This window comes from Hemiscyllium ocellatum, chromosome 44, assembly GCF_020745735.1.
Source record: "Hemiscyllium ocellatum isolate sHemOce1 chromosome 44, sHemOce1.pat.X.cur, whole genome shotgun sequence".
NCBI classification, from domain to species: Eukaryota; Metazoa; Chordata; class Chondrichthyes; order Orectolobiformes; family Hemiscylliidae; genus Hemiscyllium; species Hemiscyllium ocellatum.
The window spans coordinates 2827174-2846274 of record NC_083444.1 but is presented as its reverse complement, the minus strand read 5'-3'; the positions used below and the strand labels follow the sequence as shown (position 1 = coordinate 2846274).

At 47.1% G+C, this 19101-nt stretch overlaps 1 protein-coding gene across 2 annotated transcripts in view; it reads left to right on the top strand.

Moving 5' to 3' along the window:
* The window catches only part of LOC132835143 (RNA-binding protein FXR1-like), a 76558-nt gene extending 62213 nt beyond the window's left edge, over window positions 1-14345 (top strand). Inside the window, exons 10-17 of one of the 2 annotated variants that reach the window (XM_060854471.1) lie at window positions 511-620; window positions 1139-1225; window positions 6403-6583; window positions 7471-7686; window positions 9130-9330; window positions 10774-10872; window positions 11277-11380; window positions 12368-14345. In XM_060854471.1, the coding sequence (XP_060710454.1) occupies window positions 511-620; window positions 1139-1225; window positions 6403-6583; window positions 7471-7686; window positions 9130-9330; window positions 10774-10872; window positions 11277-11380; window positions 12368-12523 (1154 nt within the window). In that variant the 3' untranslated portion in view covers window positions 12524-14345. Of the gene's footprint in view, window positions 1-510; window positions 621-1138; window positions 1226-6402; window positions 6584-7470; window positions 7687-9129; window positions 9331-10773; window positions 10873-11270; window positions 11381-12367 lie in introns of both variants that reach the window. The other variant, XM_060854470.1, reaches the window with a different exon arrangement.
* The last annotated feature ends 4756 nt before the right edge of the window (window positions 14346-19101 follow it).

Here is a 19101-nt window from a genome sequence, read left to right as displayed (position 1 = left end):
TTGTCCACTGGCTTTGATCTCTATTCTTGGAACACCTTAGAGGGCAGCCTCCTCTTCTCCCAACCCCCCAAATCTCTCATTCCACGAAAGTATCTCCTCATTTAGGAAGTCCTCTGCATTCTTGGGTCTAAAGTGGGCTTATAGAGCGAGTTCAGGTGTGAGGGACTACCTACTGACTGTCAGTAGCCACCTGCAGTTTCCTCTTGCTGCGTTAATGGTTGTCTTCAACTTGGCTGTATGGACTGACTTTGAATTTAGTGGCCATGGAAATTTCACTCCGCTTAATGCTGTGTGTGTCTGCAGTAAGACAATTGCCCTGATAACTTTGCCAGTCTAGGCAGTGTCCTCTGGTTTTATACTGGAATGGCAGAGTCCTTCATATCAGGCCAGCATTAGATTCTGAATGCTAGGTATTCTAACAAAAACAAAAGCCATTTAATATCTTAGGGTCCTACCCTAACTAGTAACTTGTAACGAGCTAATAACTGTCCATGTCTCTTTGCAATGCAGGCAAGGTGATTGGCAAGAATGGGAAAGTAATTCAGGAGATTGTGGATAAGTCCGGTGTGGTGAGGGTCCGCATTGAAGGAGACAATGACAAGAGACTGCCCAGGGAGGAGGTCAGTGCCTCACAGTGTCGTTCCCTGTCGGGTTCCAGTGGTAATGTTGCTGTATTCATATCTCTTTTTTTGCTCTGAATAATAAGGTGACCTTAATCATGAGGGTTTCTTAAGGGCCAGACTCCCAGCCAGTGACTTGCCCTGTACACCCTCAAATCCCTGGATTCGCTAAGTGATGTGGAACAAGATTCCTGTAATCCAGCAGTGCACCAAGGGATCACAGCACTCTGGGAATTCGAGAATCCTCCACAGTCTGTCTGGCGTTTCAGCCACATGCTCCTGATGTGGATATACTCCCAGGGCTGCAAGCTGCAGTTCAGAGCTGCCTTAAGGTGACCCTTGTGTGACTGATTGAGATGGTATGAGCAATGTACTTGGTAAACCAGCCAACTGCAGGTCAACGTATCACCCAGCGAAGCCCTGGGCTCTTCTCCCATTGCGACTTTGGAGCCTGTAACGTCCGGGTACTGGTAGACAGTGACTCCTCTGCTTAACAGTGTGTTCCCCTCTGTCTGCAGGGAATGGTTCCTTTCACATTCGTTGGCACCAAGGAGAATCTAGTGAACGCTCAAGTGCTGCTGGAGTATCACCTGTCCTATCTGACGGTAATTGGGAAACCGTTTGACATGTAACTACTTTCACTGTTGGGTAGAATTGGAGAAATGGGAGTGAGCAAGACCTGGTACGGTCAGGGTTTCTGTCTGGAGACCGTGAAATTCCAAGTATCCTTTCTTTGTAAAATACACAACCTCTCAAGGTGCACATGTATCCTATCCATCATGTTACAACAGTACATCCTAATGTAGAAACTTCAGAATCAATTGAGGAGCTTAAAAAAGGAGCAATTTCCACTAAGGGAGAGCTGATTAACCATGAATAGATTGGCCAAAAGAACATGTTAGTTCTCTTATACGGGGTTGTGATCTAAAACACTGCCTGCTGTTTCAAAACAACCTTGATCGATATTGAAAGGGGGGAGTGCGAAGAGGAGAGGGGCTGGGTGGGACTAAGGGCTGGTAAAACTGTGTTTACACTCAGTATATCCTTTGTCTCGCGGTTATGTATGAGTGGGTATGGTTGAACAGCGTGTGTCTAATACTAAACCGCACAGACAGCCCAGAGCAGGTCTGCGGTGAATTTGAGCGGTACACAAACCCGAGTGTGTACTGGGTGTTGCACATGTGTGCCTAAGAGTTGTGGACTAATTTACAACTCCTCATCCTTGCACCAATCCCCCGCCTCTGTTTTTGTGATATTTGATAACTAAATATCTGGTATTTGCGTGGCCCCAGGAATGGATTTCTCCATGCTCATCACTTGTGTGTCTAAATACGACAGTGTAGTGACCTCTGCCAGTGCTCCCAATGGATCTGCAGTCTCTGATTTGGTGTTGGCCTCTGTGAGAGGGGGAGCTGTGTTATGTGGCACTGTTAGGATGTTGCATTCCTGCCCCCTACACCCCCTGCTAAACAGCAAACTCCCGAGCTCAGCAACACTGAGTGCAGGTATGTCACCTCCTGTTGCTGCCTGTAATGCTGGAATATTTAGTTCTTTGGCCTTCAGCTGCTTCTGCAGCTCAGAAGCTGTTGATGGTTCAAGCTGCATCACCCATCCCCATTACTGTGTTTTGAGTGAGCTGCTTGCCTGTATAACATCCGGGATTGTTTCATCAGTAATGTTTGCTAATGTTTGAATGTAGTGCAATCAGAAACGTGGTAAAAGGTTGGACCTTCGTTACCTGAATTGAAATTCAGTACCAAATGCAAAAACAAATGAATTGCATTTCTGTAGCACCTTTCATCATCCTGGGATGTCCCGTAGTCCTTCACAGCCAATGAAATGCTTTTTGAAAGTGTAATCACTGTTGTAATATGGTAAATATGACAGCTAAGTTGTGCATGGTAGGATCTCTCAAACATCACAGTAAAGACCAGGCAAATTCCCCCTGCCAACCCCTTCAAAACAATCCTGAGAGGTCTGACTTTGGATAGCACCATTTGAGGTTCTCTGGTGAAAGCCCATGGATCCGTCAGCATCTGAAAGTGGCTATCGGGTCCACCAGCTGCCTCGGGCACTGCTTTCCTACTCGTTCTGTTTCTGATTTTCCCCCTCACTTGTAAGTTTTCCTTTTTTTTAGTGGTTTGAGTCTTTGGTATGTTGCACAGTCTAAACTGGGCAATTTATCATTAATCTGAGGATAATAGAACATAGAAAAATACAGCGCAGTGCAGGCCCTTTGGCCCTCGATGTTGCGCTGATCCAAGCCCACCTAACCTACACTAGCCCACTTTCCTCCATATGCCTATCCAATGCCCGTTTAAATGCCCATAAAGAGGGAGAGTCCACCACTGTTACTGGCAGGGCATTCCATGAACTCACGACTCAGAGTAAAGAATCTACCCCTAACATCTGTCCTATACCTACCACCCCTTAATTTAAAGCTATGCCCCCTCGTAATATCTGACTCCATACGTGGAAAAAGGTTCTCATGGTCAACCCTATCTAAACCCCGAATCATCTTGTACACCTCTATCAAGTCACCCCTAAACCTCCTTTTCTCCAATGAGAACAGCCCCAAGTGCCTCAGCCTTTCCTCAAACGATCTTCCTACCATACCAGGCAACATCCTGGTAAACCTCCTCTGCACCCGTTCCAGTGCCTCCACATCCTTCCTATAGTATGGCGACCAAAACTGCACACAATACTCCAGATGCGGCCGCACCAGAGTCTTATACAACTGCAACATGACCTCAGGACTCAGGAACTCAATTCCTCTACCAATAAAAACCAGTATACCATATGCCTTCTTCACAGCACTATTTACCTACGTGGCAACTTTCAGAGATCTGTGTACATGGACACCAAGATCCCTCTGCTCATCCACACTACCAAGTATCCGACCATTAGCCCAGTACTCCATCTTCTTGTTACTCTTACCACAGTGAATGACTTCACACTTACCTACATTGAACTCCATTTGCCACTTTTCTGCCCAGCTCTGCAGCTTATTTATATCCCGCTGTAACCTGCCACATCCTTCCTCACTGTCAACAACTCCACCGACTTTCGTATCATCCACAAACTTGCTCACCCAACCTTCCAGCCCCTCCTCCAGGTCATTTATAAAAATGACAAACAGCAATGGTCCCAAAACAGATCCTTGCAGAACACCGCTAGTAACTGCACTCCAAGATGAACCTTTACCATCAACTACTACCCTCTGTCTTCCAGCCAGCCAATTCCTAATCCAAACGTCCAACGCACCCTCAATGCCATACCTCTGTATTTTTTGCAGTAGCCTACCATAACGGCTGACTGCGGGTAGAGTGATCACGAAGAGAGATCTGATGGTTCTTGATAAACCTCAGGTAAGCATGCCTTTGGGGGTTTCCTGCAGGATTTCAGTTGATGCAGGCCCATACCCAGCAGCTGTAAGCCGACACCTCTCCGAAGGTGCTATCGGGCGCGTGTAACTCAAACCACAGTCAAAGTTTTCAATCCATGTAAACTTCAGTCAGAAATTCCAAACATTCTCCCTCCTTCCTCAGATGTGGAGATTTTTGGTGCCAGTGTTAACTGCTGCTGAGTGAGTCTTTATTTATCCAAACCACCCCTTCCCCCAACCCCCTAACTCAAGCGCCCAAAAATAAGCATGAGGCTTGTCTTTCGGAGAGAACGAACAAAGCCAGAGTTGTATTAAATAATCCTGCCACTGAATCTCTTTGGAAGAATAGCAGCAAATCACTGGGAATAGCAGTGGGAGAAGCTCCCCCGCTAGGGTTTTTGAGTGGTCCTGGGCTGTCCACATTGTCCCTTCGTGGATTTATCCCAAAGTGAACTTTACTCGGCAGCTCTTTCCATTGCTGCAGCTGTCCTGTCTTGTTTTGTATCAGCACGTGCACTAGCCTGCATTCTGCAAACACCTTGGAGTGCTCCTGGCTGTTGGAAAGGCAGCTCTGCCCCCAGCAGGCTATGCCATTAAACAACACCCAGATTACACGGTTTCCCCTCTGTCTGCAACATGTCCTGACTAACAGCCATCATTGGACTGTGTAACTCGCACCATCGACAAAATTCAAAGAACTTGCATCAGTTCGCTTTGCCACGTGATTCCTCAGGGTGGTCTGTCAGTCTCACAATTGCTGTACACTTTTTGATATTAGATTCAGTGATACTCTATCGCAGGTGAAAAACCAAATGGTTTCAATTGAAAAGCTGTTCACTCTCCCTGCTCACTTTGTTTTGGGGTGAATGCTTTTGAAGAATTTGCATGGTCCCTGGGAATTGATCTAAATTCAGCTCCTAATCAGAGAGAATTTAGACCACAGAAACAAGACCCTTCAGTCTGTGACCATCATCTCAAACTAAATTAGTCCAACGCTTGACCCAATTCCCTTCAAACCTAAAAGTCTCTCACCCCCAGGTTATAGTCCAACAGGTTTAATTGGAAGCACTAGCTTTCGGAGTGACGCTCCTTCACCAGGTGGTTGTGGAGGGCACCATTACAAGACGCTGAATTTATTGCAGACTTCTGTGCCTTCCAATTGTCTCCACAACCACCTGGTGAAGGAGCGTCGCTCTGAAAGCGAGTGCTTCTAATTAAACCTGTTGGATTATAACCTGGTGTTGTGTGATTTTTAACTTTGTACACCCCAGTCCAACACCGGCACCTCCATATCATCCCTTCAAACCTGTCCTAATCATATACTTACCTAAATACTGTTTAAGTATTGCACCTGTACCCATACCCACCACTTCCTCTGGCAGTTCATTCCACGCAAACTATAAAATAACAAGAAAATTGCCCATTTTTTATTTTTTCTCCTCTACCTTAAAAATATGTCCCCAATCTTGAAATCCTCCATCCTAGGGAAAAGACATTTGCCGTTCTACTGCTCATGATCTTTGATAAGGTCACCTTTCAACCTCCCAGGGGAAAGAAATCCAAGCCTATCCACCTCTTCCCATAGCTCCCAGCAACATCCTTTTATAAGTCTCTTCTGAGCCAGTTTAATAATATCCTTCTCATGACAGGGCAACCAGAACTGGACAAAGGATTCCAGAAGAATTTCTGCCCACAATTTGTACTGAATCATCAGACTCCTTTTCAAGATGCTTCAGGAACAGTGGGGCCACTTGGGAAGGAGGGAAGATGTCAATGCAAGTCACATTGAGTGGGGGGGAATTGGAGGTCGCAGAATGTTGATCTGTGCCCATTGGCTTGGAGGGAGGCCCTCTCCTGTACCACAGGTTGAGTTTGAGTCCCACTGCAGAGTTGAACACTACTCCAGTCCTGAGAGAGATGTGGTATTAAATAACTCTCTGGTTCCCTCGAGGGGATATAAAAGATTCTGCTGCACATTCTCAAAGTGCCTGAGGTTCAGCTAAACTTAGTGAGCTAAATTATCCCACAGCCAACAGAATCTAGCTTAGTTGCTGCTTGTGGGAGCTTGTGGACTAACCAGGTGTTTTATTTCCTGCATTACAATTGTTCTAAAATACTAATTGTTGGTAAAACTCTTTGGGATGTTGCAAAATGCGTTCTACACATGAGCTCAATGACCACCACGTTTTGAGGCAGAGTTGGTTACACTCGGACGATGGAAGGGTTGTGCACACGACAGAGGGCCCTCGATGATGTGGTCCAGTCAGAGGGCCTGGCCTTCATGGGGGGGGGGTAATTGTGGGATAAGGGGTTTAACCATTCTGCTGAAATGTTGAACTAATTCCTGCTTGCTGATGCCACTGGCAAACCTGGTGGTGTCCCTCCCTTTCCCTGCAGGAAGTAGAACAGCTGCGTCTGGAGAGGCTGCAGATCGATGAACAACTTCGCCAGATTGGCATGGGTTACCGCCCGCTGTCTACCCGCGCTGACAAAGAGCGTGGCTACATGACGGATGACAGCACTGCCTCTTCCATCCACAGCTCACGATCCTACAGTGGCCGAGGACGAGGGAGGAGAGGTACCTACCTTCCAACTTGGTGCTCTTTCAGGTCATCTGACTTGTCTGTGCAGCCTCTAGTTCACCTTCAAAAATTAATTGTGATGAGCAGCAGCAATCTCTCATCATCGCGGCACGGTGGTTAGCACTGCTGCCTCACAGCGCCTGAGACCCGGGTTCAATTCCCACCTCAGGCGACTGACTGTGTGGAGTTTGCACGTTCTCCCCGTGTCTGCGTGGGTTTCCTCCGGGTGCTCCAGTTTCCTCCCACAGTCACAAAGATGTGCGGGTCAGGTGAATTGGCCATGCTAAATTGCCCGTAGTGTTAGGTAAGGGGTAAATGTAGGGGTATGGGTGGGTTGCGCTTCGGTGGGTCGGTGTGGACTTGTTGGGCCGAAGGGCCTGTTTCCACACTGTAAGTAATCTAAACTAATCTAACTCTTCCTTTTTAATGGACCCAGCACTGACAGCCATGTCTCCCGACTGCCTCCTCCCTAATCTCTGGAATTCTGTCACAGCCCTTGCATCTCTCCATTTGCCTCCGTTGTTTGATTCCCTGCCCGACATCTCCTTTTTATTGTCAAATCTCCATCTCCCATTCTTGTGGCAACCCCTTGGGATGCTTGTGCCATCTTCAGGGCACTACAGAAATGAGCTTTCGCAGTTGCTGAGTCTGTAGCGACTCGTACTGTTTCCCTTCTCTCCTTCCTCCCTGCTCCATCAGTCACCTCATTCTTCATTCCCAACCCCAGGCCTGACTCTCAACAGACTGACCGTGCTCCCCTGCTGGATGGAGGGCATCTTGCCAAATATAGGAATGGGTAACTGTTTTCTGCCAGCAGTTAACCAGCTTAAAGCCCACCCACAGAGCGCACACTCCATTAACCTCCAACCTGTTCTCATCACAGACAACAACTCCGACTTCTCCAATGCTTCCGAGACAGAATCCGAGCGGAGGGATGAGCTGAGTGACTGGTCGTTGGGTCAGGCGGATGAGGATCGGGATCGCAGGCAGGGATCGGATCTGAACCGGAGGAGGCCAGCTGGAGGCCGGGGGCGAGGGGGCCCTCCCTCTGGGAGAGGCCGTGGAGGAGGTCGAGGCGGGACATCGTCGATCAGTGCTGGTAACCGTGGAGTCTCTATTCCAGGGGGGAGTTCGGGAGATCTGCCTGAGGCAGTGACATCGTCCTGTCACTCTCTGATTGTGATCAGTCAGTCCCTCCCTGAGGAGGAGTTAGGGAGGTGAGGCAGAGGATTGAGCTTCAGCTGGAGTGAGAATGGGGAGGGAGAGGCTTTCCCGTTCTGGGAGTGAAGGGAGGGCTGTGGGAAGACTGGGCAGGCTGCCTGATTTTCTACCCTGCCAACCGATCCTTAGGCAGCTGTTCCCCGTCACTTGAGAATGATGTCTGTTGTCTTTCTGATGCCTCACACCTAGGAGTAACTTTCATAGGAACAGGGTTTTCGTCAGCTGTACCCGTGAAATATTCGGAGACCCTCTCCCTTTAAAAGCTCTCAAAGCTGCAGGAGTCATTTGAAACGATGAAGTGAGTGATAGCTGTTTTGGTGAGGAAGGTGAGGGTAAGAATTGGGATGAGCTCCCTGGAGTTGGAGTATGGATGGGGAGTGTGCCTGGAAGTGCTGCCAGAATGCTCCCTGGTATAGACTACCTTTCAGGACAAGGTTTGGAAGGGATTTTTGTTTTTTTTATTGGAAAGGTTGTTGAGTGAGTTCAGATTATTCATTGTGATATGTGGGTCACTTTGGCAGATGTGAGGAGTTGAAATACCTTGTCCCATCTGTAACTGGGTTCTCTCTGGTGGATAAAGAGGCCCGTTCACAGAGAGGTCCTTTTGAACGGAAGGTCTGCAGTTCACAGGCAGAGCTGGTGCACTTCAGTGGCCTCTGCTCCCACTGGCCTTTTTACCAGCTGTATGCTGAGAGGAGTGGAATGACCTTTTAGGAAGGCACCTTGCATCACTGCAGGACGTCCCAGCGCACACTGTAGCTGCCGTTGTAACGTAAGAAAGACAGCAGTCCCTTTTCCCCTCAACATGATCCCATCAAAAGCCAGGTGGTGATTACCCAGATTGTCTGGTTCAAAGTAGTGACTCTGCCCCCCCTTTCACTCCTCTTGGCAATAATTCTGAGATAATCTGAAAAGATGTCACTTCCAGCATGAGGTACTGTAGCTGTATTTAATTCCCAGTGATCCTGCAGGGCTGTGTTTATGGTTTGTTTCAAGAGGAGGTTAGAAGGAGTTAGAGAGCAGAGACTGTGGTGATGGTACTCAATACCAGGAAAGTGGCCTGAATCAGAATGCAAACTGCGGGGAACATTAAGGCCACCTTGGAGCACTGGGGTGAAGTTTATATTTAACAAGTGCAGCGACACTGGGATGGGACAGTGGCTAAGTTCAGGCTAGTGTGGGTTAAACATCAGTCACGGATGTTTGAGGTGCTAGTCAATAGCGAAGGTTTGTATCTCTGTCTCTCTCTTTCTCTGTGTCTCTGTCCCCTGTGATGCTCAGTGTGCTTCTCTCTCACTGTGTGTGCCTGCTCATGTTGTAGTGCTGAAGGATCCTGACAGTAATCCCTACAGCCTGCTGGAGAATGCAGAAACTGATCAAGCTGGTGACACGGATGCCAGTGAATCCCATGCCAACACCAGCCGGCGCCGCAGATCACGTAGACGCCGCACCGATGATGATGCCACCATGATGGATGGCGTTGTGGAGTCTGACACTGCGTCTGTCAATGAGAACGGTGTGGGTATGTGCCAGGCAGTGTTCATTCTTTTGTAAGGGGAATGATGGCTGGGGATATGGTGCAGAAATTCTGTACCGATTTTAAAAATCCTGGAATGGGGCAGTACAAAAGGAAGCCATTCAGCCCTCTCCGCCCCCGTCTTGCCCATAGCTTGGCAAAGCATTCTCCTTGAAGAATTTTTCTAATTTCCTTTGGATAGCAATGTTCAAATCTGCTTCCACTGCCCTTTCAGGTGGCAAGTTCCACATTGTAACCATTTTTTAAAAAAAATCTAATCTGCCCCACAGATTATTTTGGCAGTTCCATCAATTTGTGTCCCTGCGCTTTACTGGCCCGCCTGCTATCGGCAAAAAGAATCCCTCCATTAAATCACCCCTTTACATTCTCCACGGGAAACTCTGCAATCCGGCTTCGGTTCTGGGAAATCCCCTCCCTGCCCATTAGAGGCTGTAGGGCCTTAATGTCCTTCTGAAAATGTGATCCAAAGTGGGGGCAGGTAAGAGGTGTGTGGTCCCTTGTCATGTAAGACACTCTGTAGCCAAATTGTGCAGAGCAAGATCCCAGGAGCAGCAGCATGGCAACAGTGAGTTGGCCTGAAATTACTGAGCCGTATTAATGTTGCAAGTTAGGTGTCGAACCGGAGGCTGGAATTCTTTCCTTCTGCAGTAATTGGTTGTGAAATGTGGAGAGTTTAATCAGTTCCTCAATGTGATTGTAACCACCTTTCTTGTTAGTTGAGTCATTCAATTCCTACGGTGTGGAAGCAGGCCGTGAGCACATAGAGTCCACACTGACCTTCCGAAGAGCATCCCAACCTCCTACACTATGCATGTAACCCTGCATTTCTCACAGCCAGTCTACCCTAACCTGTACATCCCTGGGCACTATGGGACAATTTCCCATGGCCAGTCCACCCTAACCTGTACATCCCTGGGCACTATGGGACAATTTCCCATGGCCAGTCCACCCTAACCTGTACATCCCTGGACACTATGGGACAATTTCCCACGGCCAATCCCACCCTAACCTGCACATCCCTGGGCACTATGGGACAATTTCCCATGGCCAGTCCACCCTAACCTGTACATCCCTGGACACTATGGGACAATTTCCCCATGGCCAATCCACCCTAACCTGCACATCCCAGGGTTGTGGGAGAAACCGGAGGAAACCCAGGCAGACACTGGGAGAATGTACAAACTCCACACGGTCAGTCTCCTGAGGGTGGAATTGAACCTGGGTCCCTGGCGCCATGAGGCAGTGGTGCTAACCACTGAGCTGCTCTAGGTTTGGAAGAAATGGAACCAGAGGCCAGGTTAAAACTTTGCACTTGTGGTTTTGTGTTTTGGGTGCGGAAATGATGATGGGCTTTGGTCTGAGCTGTCATTGTTTGTCTCCTCCCCTGACCTGCCATCTCTGCTGTCTTCACCCGGTGTGCCCGTGCAGACGAAAGTGAGGGTCGACCTCCCCGAAGGAACAGGAGCAGGCGGCGTCGCAACCGTGGAAACAGACTGGACAGTTCCCTGAGCCGAGACCGGCAGCCAGGTGAGGAATTAACCATCTCTCTGACAGGGCTGAGACAGCATTCCCAGTGCCCCCCAGCCCCCTCGCTTGCTCGCTCTACTCTAACCCCCCTCCCCACATGCATGCAGATCCCCAGCCCTTGTATATTTCTCCAGTTCTCCCTTTGAACAGTTTCCTACTGAATCTGCTTTAACTCAGCACAACTCTAAACAGAGACTCCTGTCCCCTCTTCCCCCTTCTTTCACCAATGTGTCCACTTCCTGTCAATGGGAATTCTTTCTCCGTAAACTCCACGTAATTTTGAACAGCTTAGTTAAATCTTCCCTACCCCACCCTGCTCCCAACAGGAGTGATTCCAGCTGCTTGTGGTCACCGATGGGAAGTGGGTGAATGATGTTCTAAGATGCCTGTTACCTCAGTTACAGTGGCCGACTACATTTCTCGTGCGGAGTCGCAGAGCCGACAGTGTGGGTCTCAAAAAGAGCAATCCGAGGGAACCCCTGAACAACAGCCCAAGGCAAAACAACAGGTAAGTTATGATTTAGATTCGATTCCCTACAGTATGGAAACAGGCCCTTTTGACCCAATGAGTCCACACAGACACTTCCAAATAGTAACCCACCCAGACCCATTCCCCTACTCTATATTTCCCTCTGATTAATACACCTGACTCTCAGCAATTTAGCATGACCAATTCACCTAACCTGCACATCTTTGGATTGTGGGAGGAAATTGGAGCAGCCGGAGGAAACCCATGCAGATACATGGGGAGAATGTGCAAACTCCACACAGACAGTCGGCCGAAAGGGGAATCGAACCTAGATCCCTGGCGCTGTGGGGCAGCGGTGCTAACCACTGCCACGTAATCTCCCTTTGCGCACCACACCGCTCCTCTTTAGCTGCTCATTGTTTGTTTTGAAATAATTGGGTCAGCCTTAGTGATCAGTGTTACATAGCCACTTATTGGGCTGGGTGGAGAATGAACAACTGCACAACAAAATCCTCACTGAAGGCCAGACTGGCCGAGGTCTGTGCTCGCTCCCAGGGTAGCAGATTGGAGCACCTGGCTTGAAATGTTTCTCTCCTCTTGGGTTGTTTTGAACTCTTGGGCTGGACTGATTGGAAGCTGGCTTTACTTCTCAAGGTAACGCTGTGACTGTTCTAATCCCTTAATGATGTCCTTCCTCGAAGGACTCTGGCAGCTTTTATGCCTTTTGTTTGCAGTGGCATTTCCTTCTGTCTGGAGAATGAGAGAGACAGGAGCAGAAGGAGAAATGTACTCTGACTAAGCTAAACTCTGGGCGAGTGATACTCTCAGCTAATGGTCCCCTTATTTTAGACTCTGCCTGCAGTTCCGTATTCCTGTCACAGGGAAACAACATCCTGTCAGTAAGTGAGGGGTGGTTTCTGGCTGACCCAGACCCTGAAAGCATTGTCAGCTCCATGGGAAGAGGTGTGAAGTCCTCAGGCAAGTGAAATGTGGTGCAATGGTCTGTTTGTGCTTGGCCTCCCTCAGGAGCAGGCGGACCCCAGTGATGAGCCAAGTGCCGTGCCCAACGGCCCCACCAGTAGTCCGAGTGACAGCGCCACCAAGAGAGCGGGCAGCTCCCAGGAGCGTGGGCGAGCAGGAGCCACCATCAAGCAGCAGGCTGTGGTGAACGGCGTTTCGTAAAAACGCCACAGCCTCCACCCTTGAATCTCAGTCCGCTTGCATCATGTTTATTCAATAGTGCTTGTCAAAGCTTGCCAAAGATAGGAAATCTGAATACTACGTAACTACTACTTACCAATACCCGACTCGACACAGCACTTGCCCTCCCCTTACCCTCAGCACTGGACAGAGGTTTGAGGGGAGGTGTTCAAACATATATCTGTGTATCTGTTTTTTGACATTTAATTAAAAAGTTCGAGGAAATAAAAAAAATACACTTAAAAAAGCAAAAAAAAAACACAAAAAAAACCCATTTAATTAAAGATGTTGTGCCTTCTAACAGTGTAAAAGGAAACTGTGGGATTTTGTTTTCTGATGTTTTGATGGCCCAGGTCAGTGACTGATATATTTAAATAAAGAGGTTTGGTTATAGAAGCTGAAGATGGATAGATCAGAACGACTCTAGTAGAGAATGTGAAGGAAAGATGTCGGTTACTTAAAAGCTGTATGTTTCAAAAGAAAACATTAAAAATTCTACAGGGAAAAAAATTGCAAAAAAGGAAACTTGAGTATGCAACCACTTCTGGTAAGGAGACACTGTATAAAACGATGCAGTCTGTATTACTTGCACTGATTAGTAAATCAAAAAAAGAACAAGTATAACTGGGGGGAGAAAAATAACTAAAAGCAGAAATGATTCAGTCATTGCTGATTCGAATGTAAGGAGAAAACACTGGAAGGGAAGGAGAGGTGGCGAGGAGCAGGAAGGAGGGCTGAGTGAAAAACGAGGAGGTGGCTCCAGAGATTGTCAGGAAGGTTGGACAAAGCAGCTTCAGTTAAAAGGTTAATTTATTTTCACTGTACAGTATTTAAAAACCGAACTCTCTATAGCCTTGCATCACACTAACCCTAACGCCCACATTTCTTCAGTGCGTGTGTATGACACTGAGCCCGAGCAGCTGGTTTTGATATTTGTTACCTGTTGTGCTGCAGGAGAATGGCTAGTGCGTGTGATCATGAGACTTCATAATGGCAAAAATAATCTAAGGTTAATAATTCTTTTCTTTAAATTACTTCATGACCCTATTTACAAAACGTGCACACCGCTCCTCCCTGATGGCAGTGGTGAGACTCTGAAGCCACGTGGCTGTTTGAGTTCTGACTGAGCAGTAACTGAAGGCATTGGCAGTACCAGCCTGGTTTGCTTCAGGGTAGGGAAGGAGACAGGTTATCACACCGCAGAGGCTGTGAGAGCCTTGTTAAGAAGGGCGCCCCCCACCACCGCTGGGTCCTGCCTGACAGTGAGCTGACCGGAGCAGGAGTCATTGCAGTAACTGGAGAGCAACAGTCAGCCAGCCACAACTGAGGGCGATTTAAGAGGAGTGAGCTGCTCAACCACTTGGGGAGTTGGGTGAGGTGCCCGGTGTGAGACTCCCTGCCCTCTGGGTGTGTGCGTATCTTGGTTGCGAGTTTGCTGCCACGGATGAAGTAATTTTGTTTGCGTTGAAATTTTTACAAATGATTTTGCCCACCGTGCATCTTCAACAGTTTGAAGGGTATTTGAAACTGCGTTACGGTGTCAATTTGGATCTGTATCGTACACACTGGTTGTTTCACATGGAAACCTGGATGGTGCTGCAAATTGGTTGGCTCCGTGAGTGTAGGAAAGGGTTGGTTTCCTGTCTCTGAACTGTCTTGTGTATGAGATCCCAAACTATGAATGTTTTTGTCCTTTGTTTTTCTTTTTTTTTTTTAAAAAATTGTTTCTTTTTGGTTGATGTGCAATATGTTTTCTTTGTATGCAAGTAGTTCCAAAATAAAGTTTGATCTTCCATCTTCTAAATGGCTGAACTGTTTCTTTGATTGATGTTTCTAAGTTGGTGCTTCCCAGCCTGATGACATGGTCCCTTGCTGAGTTTACATCCAGTACTGGCACATGTTGCAGTTTGAAACCTCCCCAGGGTGCATTTAAGGGAGAAGAACATAATAGGCATAGTCCATCTGGCCCCTAGAGCCCCCCCCTCAGTAAGAGCTTTTCGTGGACTCAGCTCCACTTACCCACCCGCTCACCGTAACCTTTAATTCCTTTACTGTTCAAAAACCTATCCTTGTCTTTAAAACGTTCAACAGCATAGCTTCAACTGTTCTGCTGGATAGGAAATTCCACAGATTCCCAACTCTCTGGGTGAAGAAGTTCCTCCTCAGCTCAGTCCAAAATCTGTTGCCCTCCTTATTTTGAGGCCACGCCCCCTAGTTCTAGTTTCACCCACCAATGGAAACAACTTTCTTGCTTCTACCTTGTCTAATCCCTTAAAGTTCTTTCTGTAAGATTCCCCGTTCTTCTAAATTCCAGTGTGTACACTCTCCTCATAAGCCAATCCCCTCAATTCCAGCATCAACTCAGTGAACATCCCTCCGGTGCCAGGATATCCTTTCTCGAGTAAGACCAGAACCGTACACGTGATGAGGAGACGCTGGTGTTGGACTGGGATGTACAAAGTTTAAAAATCACCCAACAACAGGTTACAGTCCAACAGGTTTATTTGGAAGCACTAACGTTCGGAGCGCTGCTCCATCATCAGGTCCTTCATCCTTCTCCACAACCGCCTGATGGAGGAGCAGCGCTCTGAAAGCTGGTACAGTACTTCCAAATCTGTTGCACTACAACCCGGTGTTGGGTAATCTTTAGCTTTCTAGAACTGCACACAGTATTCCAGGTGTGCCCTCACTAACATCCTGTACAGCTGCAGCACAACCTCTGTTTTTAAACTCCATCCCTCGAGCAATAAAGGACCATATTCCATTTGCTACCTTAATTATCTGCTGCACCTGTAAACTACCTTTTTGAGATAAGGGCACCCAGGATGTTCTCAAGCACAATGGGTTTTAGTGTCTCAGAAGGAATTCAGCAAGGGCTCTGAGCTGAAGGTACAGTGGCCTGTGTTGGAACTATGGACCTCAAGCTCAGGGTTGAAGGAATGCAGATATTTCAGAAAATTTGAAGGGTCACGTGAGGTCAGATGCAATAGGACAGCCACTTGAGAGCTCAGTGCTGATGAGTTATTAAATAGCTGGTAGTTGTATCTGTAACCCACCTTGTGTATACTGGGTGGGTTTCTGGACTGGACTGGCATTATCTGTGTTGAACTAATTCTATTTTTATTAACAATTTACCTAGTCCCATCCTTACACCATCTTCCCCATGACCTTGCACATTCCTGCTCATCACAGTAGTCCTAACCCCCTATTGTATACATTGAACCTATGTGCTCTCTGGCTCTGTGATTTTTTTTTTCCTTTTGTGAATAAGTCCATACCCTCTTTGAGCATTTTTTTTGAGAGGGAACAGTTTCTCCCTGTCCAGTCCCATGACCCTATTTCATTAAGACCAGGTTCAGCTTGCATCTAAATTCCATGTCCATGAGATCTAGCCCTAGAGGGTACTGTCAAATGAGGTCAACTATTGAGGATGAATTTCTTCTGAAGGTGATTAATCTTTGGGGAGAGGAGTGTAGGTAAAGTCATCAGAATATGTCTGAGGCAGAGTTACATTTTAATTGAGGGAATCCAGTGTTAAGATAGCTGTCAGCAGTCACTGGGGGAAACTAGCAAGGAAATGAACTTAAAACTGCAATCCCGTCAGCCTTGGTCTTGTTGAGTGGGAGGGTTAGATCAAAGGGTTGAATGGTCTACTGCTTTATCTTCAAACCAACCTGCATTGTAGGATATACTGCACAAGCTGTCCCTGCTAGTGATCATTCTTCACTAGAGCCTGCTCCCAGATTTATTATAAACCTCCTCCCTTCTCCCTCGGTGACTGGTCCAGTTTTAATCTTCATATGACTTGGCTTCAACCAGTCGCTGTTGGTAGGGACTCTACATCCTTCCTTTGGGTAAAGAATTCTCTATTATCATTGAGTCATACAGCACAGAAACCGACCCTTCGATCCTGCTTGTCCATGCTGAGCAAATGCCCACCTAAATTAATCTAGTTCCGTTTGCCAGCATTTAGCCCATATCCCTCTAAATCCTACCTATTCATACACCCAACCAGATGCTTTTTTTAAATGTCTCCATGTCTATTTACCCTATGCATGCCCCTCCTGATTTTAGAAACTTTTATAAGGTCACCTCAGCCTCAGACACTCTTTTTAAAAAAAAAACCCAGCCTGTCCAGCCTTCCAAACCTGACAACATCCTTGTAAATCTTTTCACCACTCTAACAACTTACAGCAGAGAGACCAGAATTGAAAAGTGGTCTAACCAATAACCTATAGAGCCACAATGTGACCTCTCAACTCTTACACTCAATGCATTGACCAATAAAATCAGGGGGTCAACAGCCTGAGGGCCTGTGGTTCTGCTCTTACCCTTTAAAAGGGAACATTCCAAGACTCAACCAACATTTGGCATCATTTTAAGGTACCTCTCAGCTATCCAGTTTTCAAGCAAGTTGAGAAATATTATAGAACATAGGGCCTCATGGCTTCATGATTGGTTGGGGTTTGCATCACATGTAGGATGGTTAAAAAGGCATTTGGCATGCTTGTCTTCATTGCCCAATCCTTTATAGCAGTTGGAGATGTCATGTTGAGGTTGTACAGGACATTGGTGAGGCCTCTTCTGGAATACTGTGTCCAGGTCTGGTTGCCCTATCGCAGGAAGGATAATGTTACACCAGAGAGGGTTCAGAAAAGATTTAACAGGATGTTGCCAGGAATGGATGCTGAGTTATAAAGATTGGCTGGGAATTTTTTCACTTGTGTAGAAGATTGAGAGGTGATCTGATAGAGGTTTATAAAATAATGAGGGGTCTAGAGAGGGTTAATTTAATGGTAGTTGTCGTTTCCCAAGGGTGGGGGATTTCAAAACTAAGGGGCACATTTCTAAAGTGAGAGGATAGAGATTTTTAAAAAGGCATGAGGGGGGCACCTTTGTTGCGGGGGGTCACATGTGGGATGAACTTCCACAGGAAGTGTATGTGGGTGCAATTAGATTTGAACCAGTAGATGAATAAGGAGGGTTTGGAGGGATATGAGCCGGGTGCTGGCAGGTGGGACTAGATTAGTTTGGGATTATGGTCAGCATAGACGGGTTGCACCGAAGGGTCGGTTTCTGTGCTGGATGACTTTATAAACGTACCCTGTTGATGCTTTCCTGATATGTATTACCCCACCATTTCAATATTGTCCTCTAGTCTTCTGGGCACCATTTCCAATTCCTCAATATGGTTTAATTTTACAACAGGACAGCCCAAGTTGCCTGCAGTCTTACCATGTTTAGCACCATTTCTCCCCCCCCCCCCCCCCCCTTTCAAATTCTGACAATGCTAAAGAATTAAAACAATATTTTTTGTGTTGGCCTTGCTAATTTGTTGTGAAGTTTCCTACTTGTGCTTTGAGTCCACCCCTTGCTCCTCCAACCTGTTTCAGCTCTGTACTTAATGAGCAGTCCAAATGGCAAAATATCAAAGTGTCACCGAGAGATTAGTCAGAAGTGAGTGTGAAGGATGAGACCTGAACTCCGTGCAGAGTGTCGTGCCAAACTGAGGGGCTGAAGTCCGATACCATTGGGATGTTTAAGGGATCACTTGATTTATTATTGTCACGTACTTACATGCAGTACAGAGAGATCATAAAATACAAAGATCACAAGGTAATTGAACAGAGTGAGGGATATAAAGTTACAGCTGCAAAGAATCTACACAAAAAGTGATATCAACATGTGTTTGAAATCAGACCTGACCATACAGCAGTCTAATAACAGTGGGGAAGATGCTGCTGGTGAACTGTTGGTCTATTCCAACAACCAAAGCTGATGCACAGACTGACTTATCTGCAACAGAAACGGGCACCGCATCGAGTCATAGAGACATACAGCACAGAGACAGGCCCTTCGGTCCAACCCATCCATGCCGACCAGATATCCCAACCCAATCCAGTCCCACCTGCCAGCACCCGGCCCATATCCCTCCAAACCCTTCCTATTCATATACCCATCCAAATGCCTCTTAAATGTTGTAATTGTACCAGCCTCCACCACATCCTCTGGCAGCTCATTCCATACACGTACCACCGTCTGGGTGGAAAAGTTGTCCCTTTAGATCTCTTTTATATCTTTCCCCTCTCACCGTAGACCTATGCCCTCTAGTTCTGGACTCCCCACACCCCAGGGAAAAGACCTTGTCTATTTACCCTATCCATGCCCCACATTATTTTTAAACCTCTATAAGGTCACCCCTCAGCCTCTGACACTCCAGGGAAAACAGCTCCAGGGAAAACAGCCCCAGCCTGTTCAGCCTCTCCCTGTAGCTCAAATCCTCCAACTCACAACATCTTTGTAAATCTTTTCTGAACCCTTTCAAGTTTCACAACATCTTTCCAATAGGAAGGAGACCAGAATTGCACGCAATATTCCAACAGTAGCCTAACCAATGTCCTGTACAGCCATAACATGACCTCCCAACTCCTGTACTCAATACTCTAACCAATAAAGGAAAGCATACCAAACGCCACCTTCACTATCCTATCTACCTGCGACTCCACTTTCAAGGAGCTATGAACCTGCACTCCAAGGTCTCTTTGTTCAGCAACGCTCCC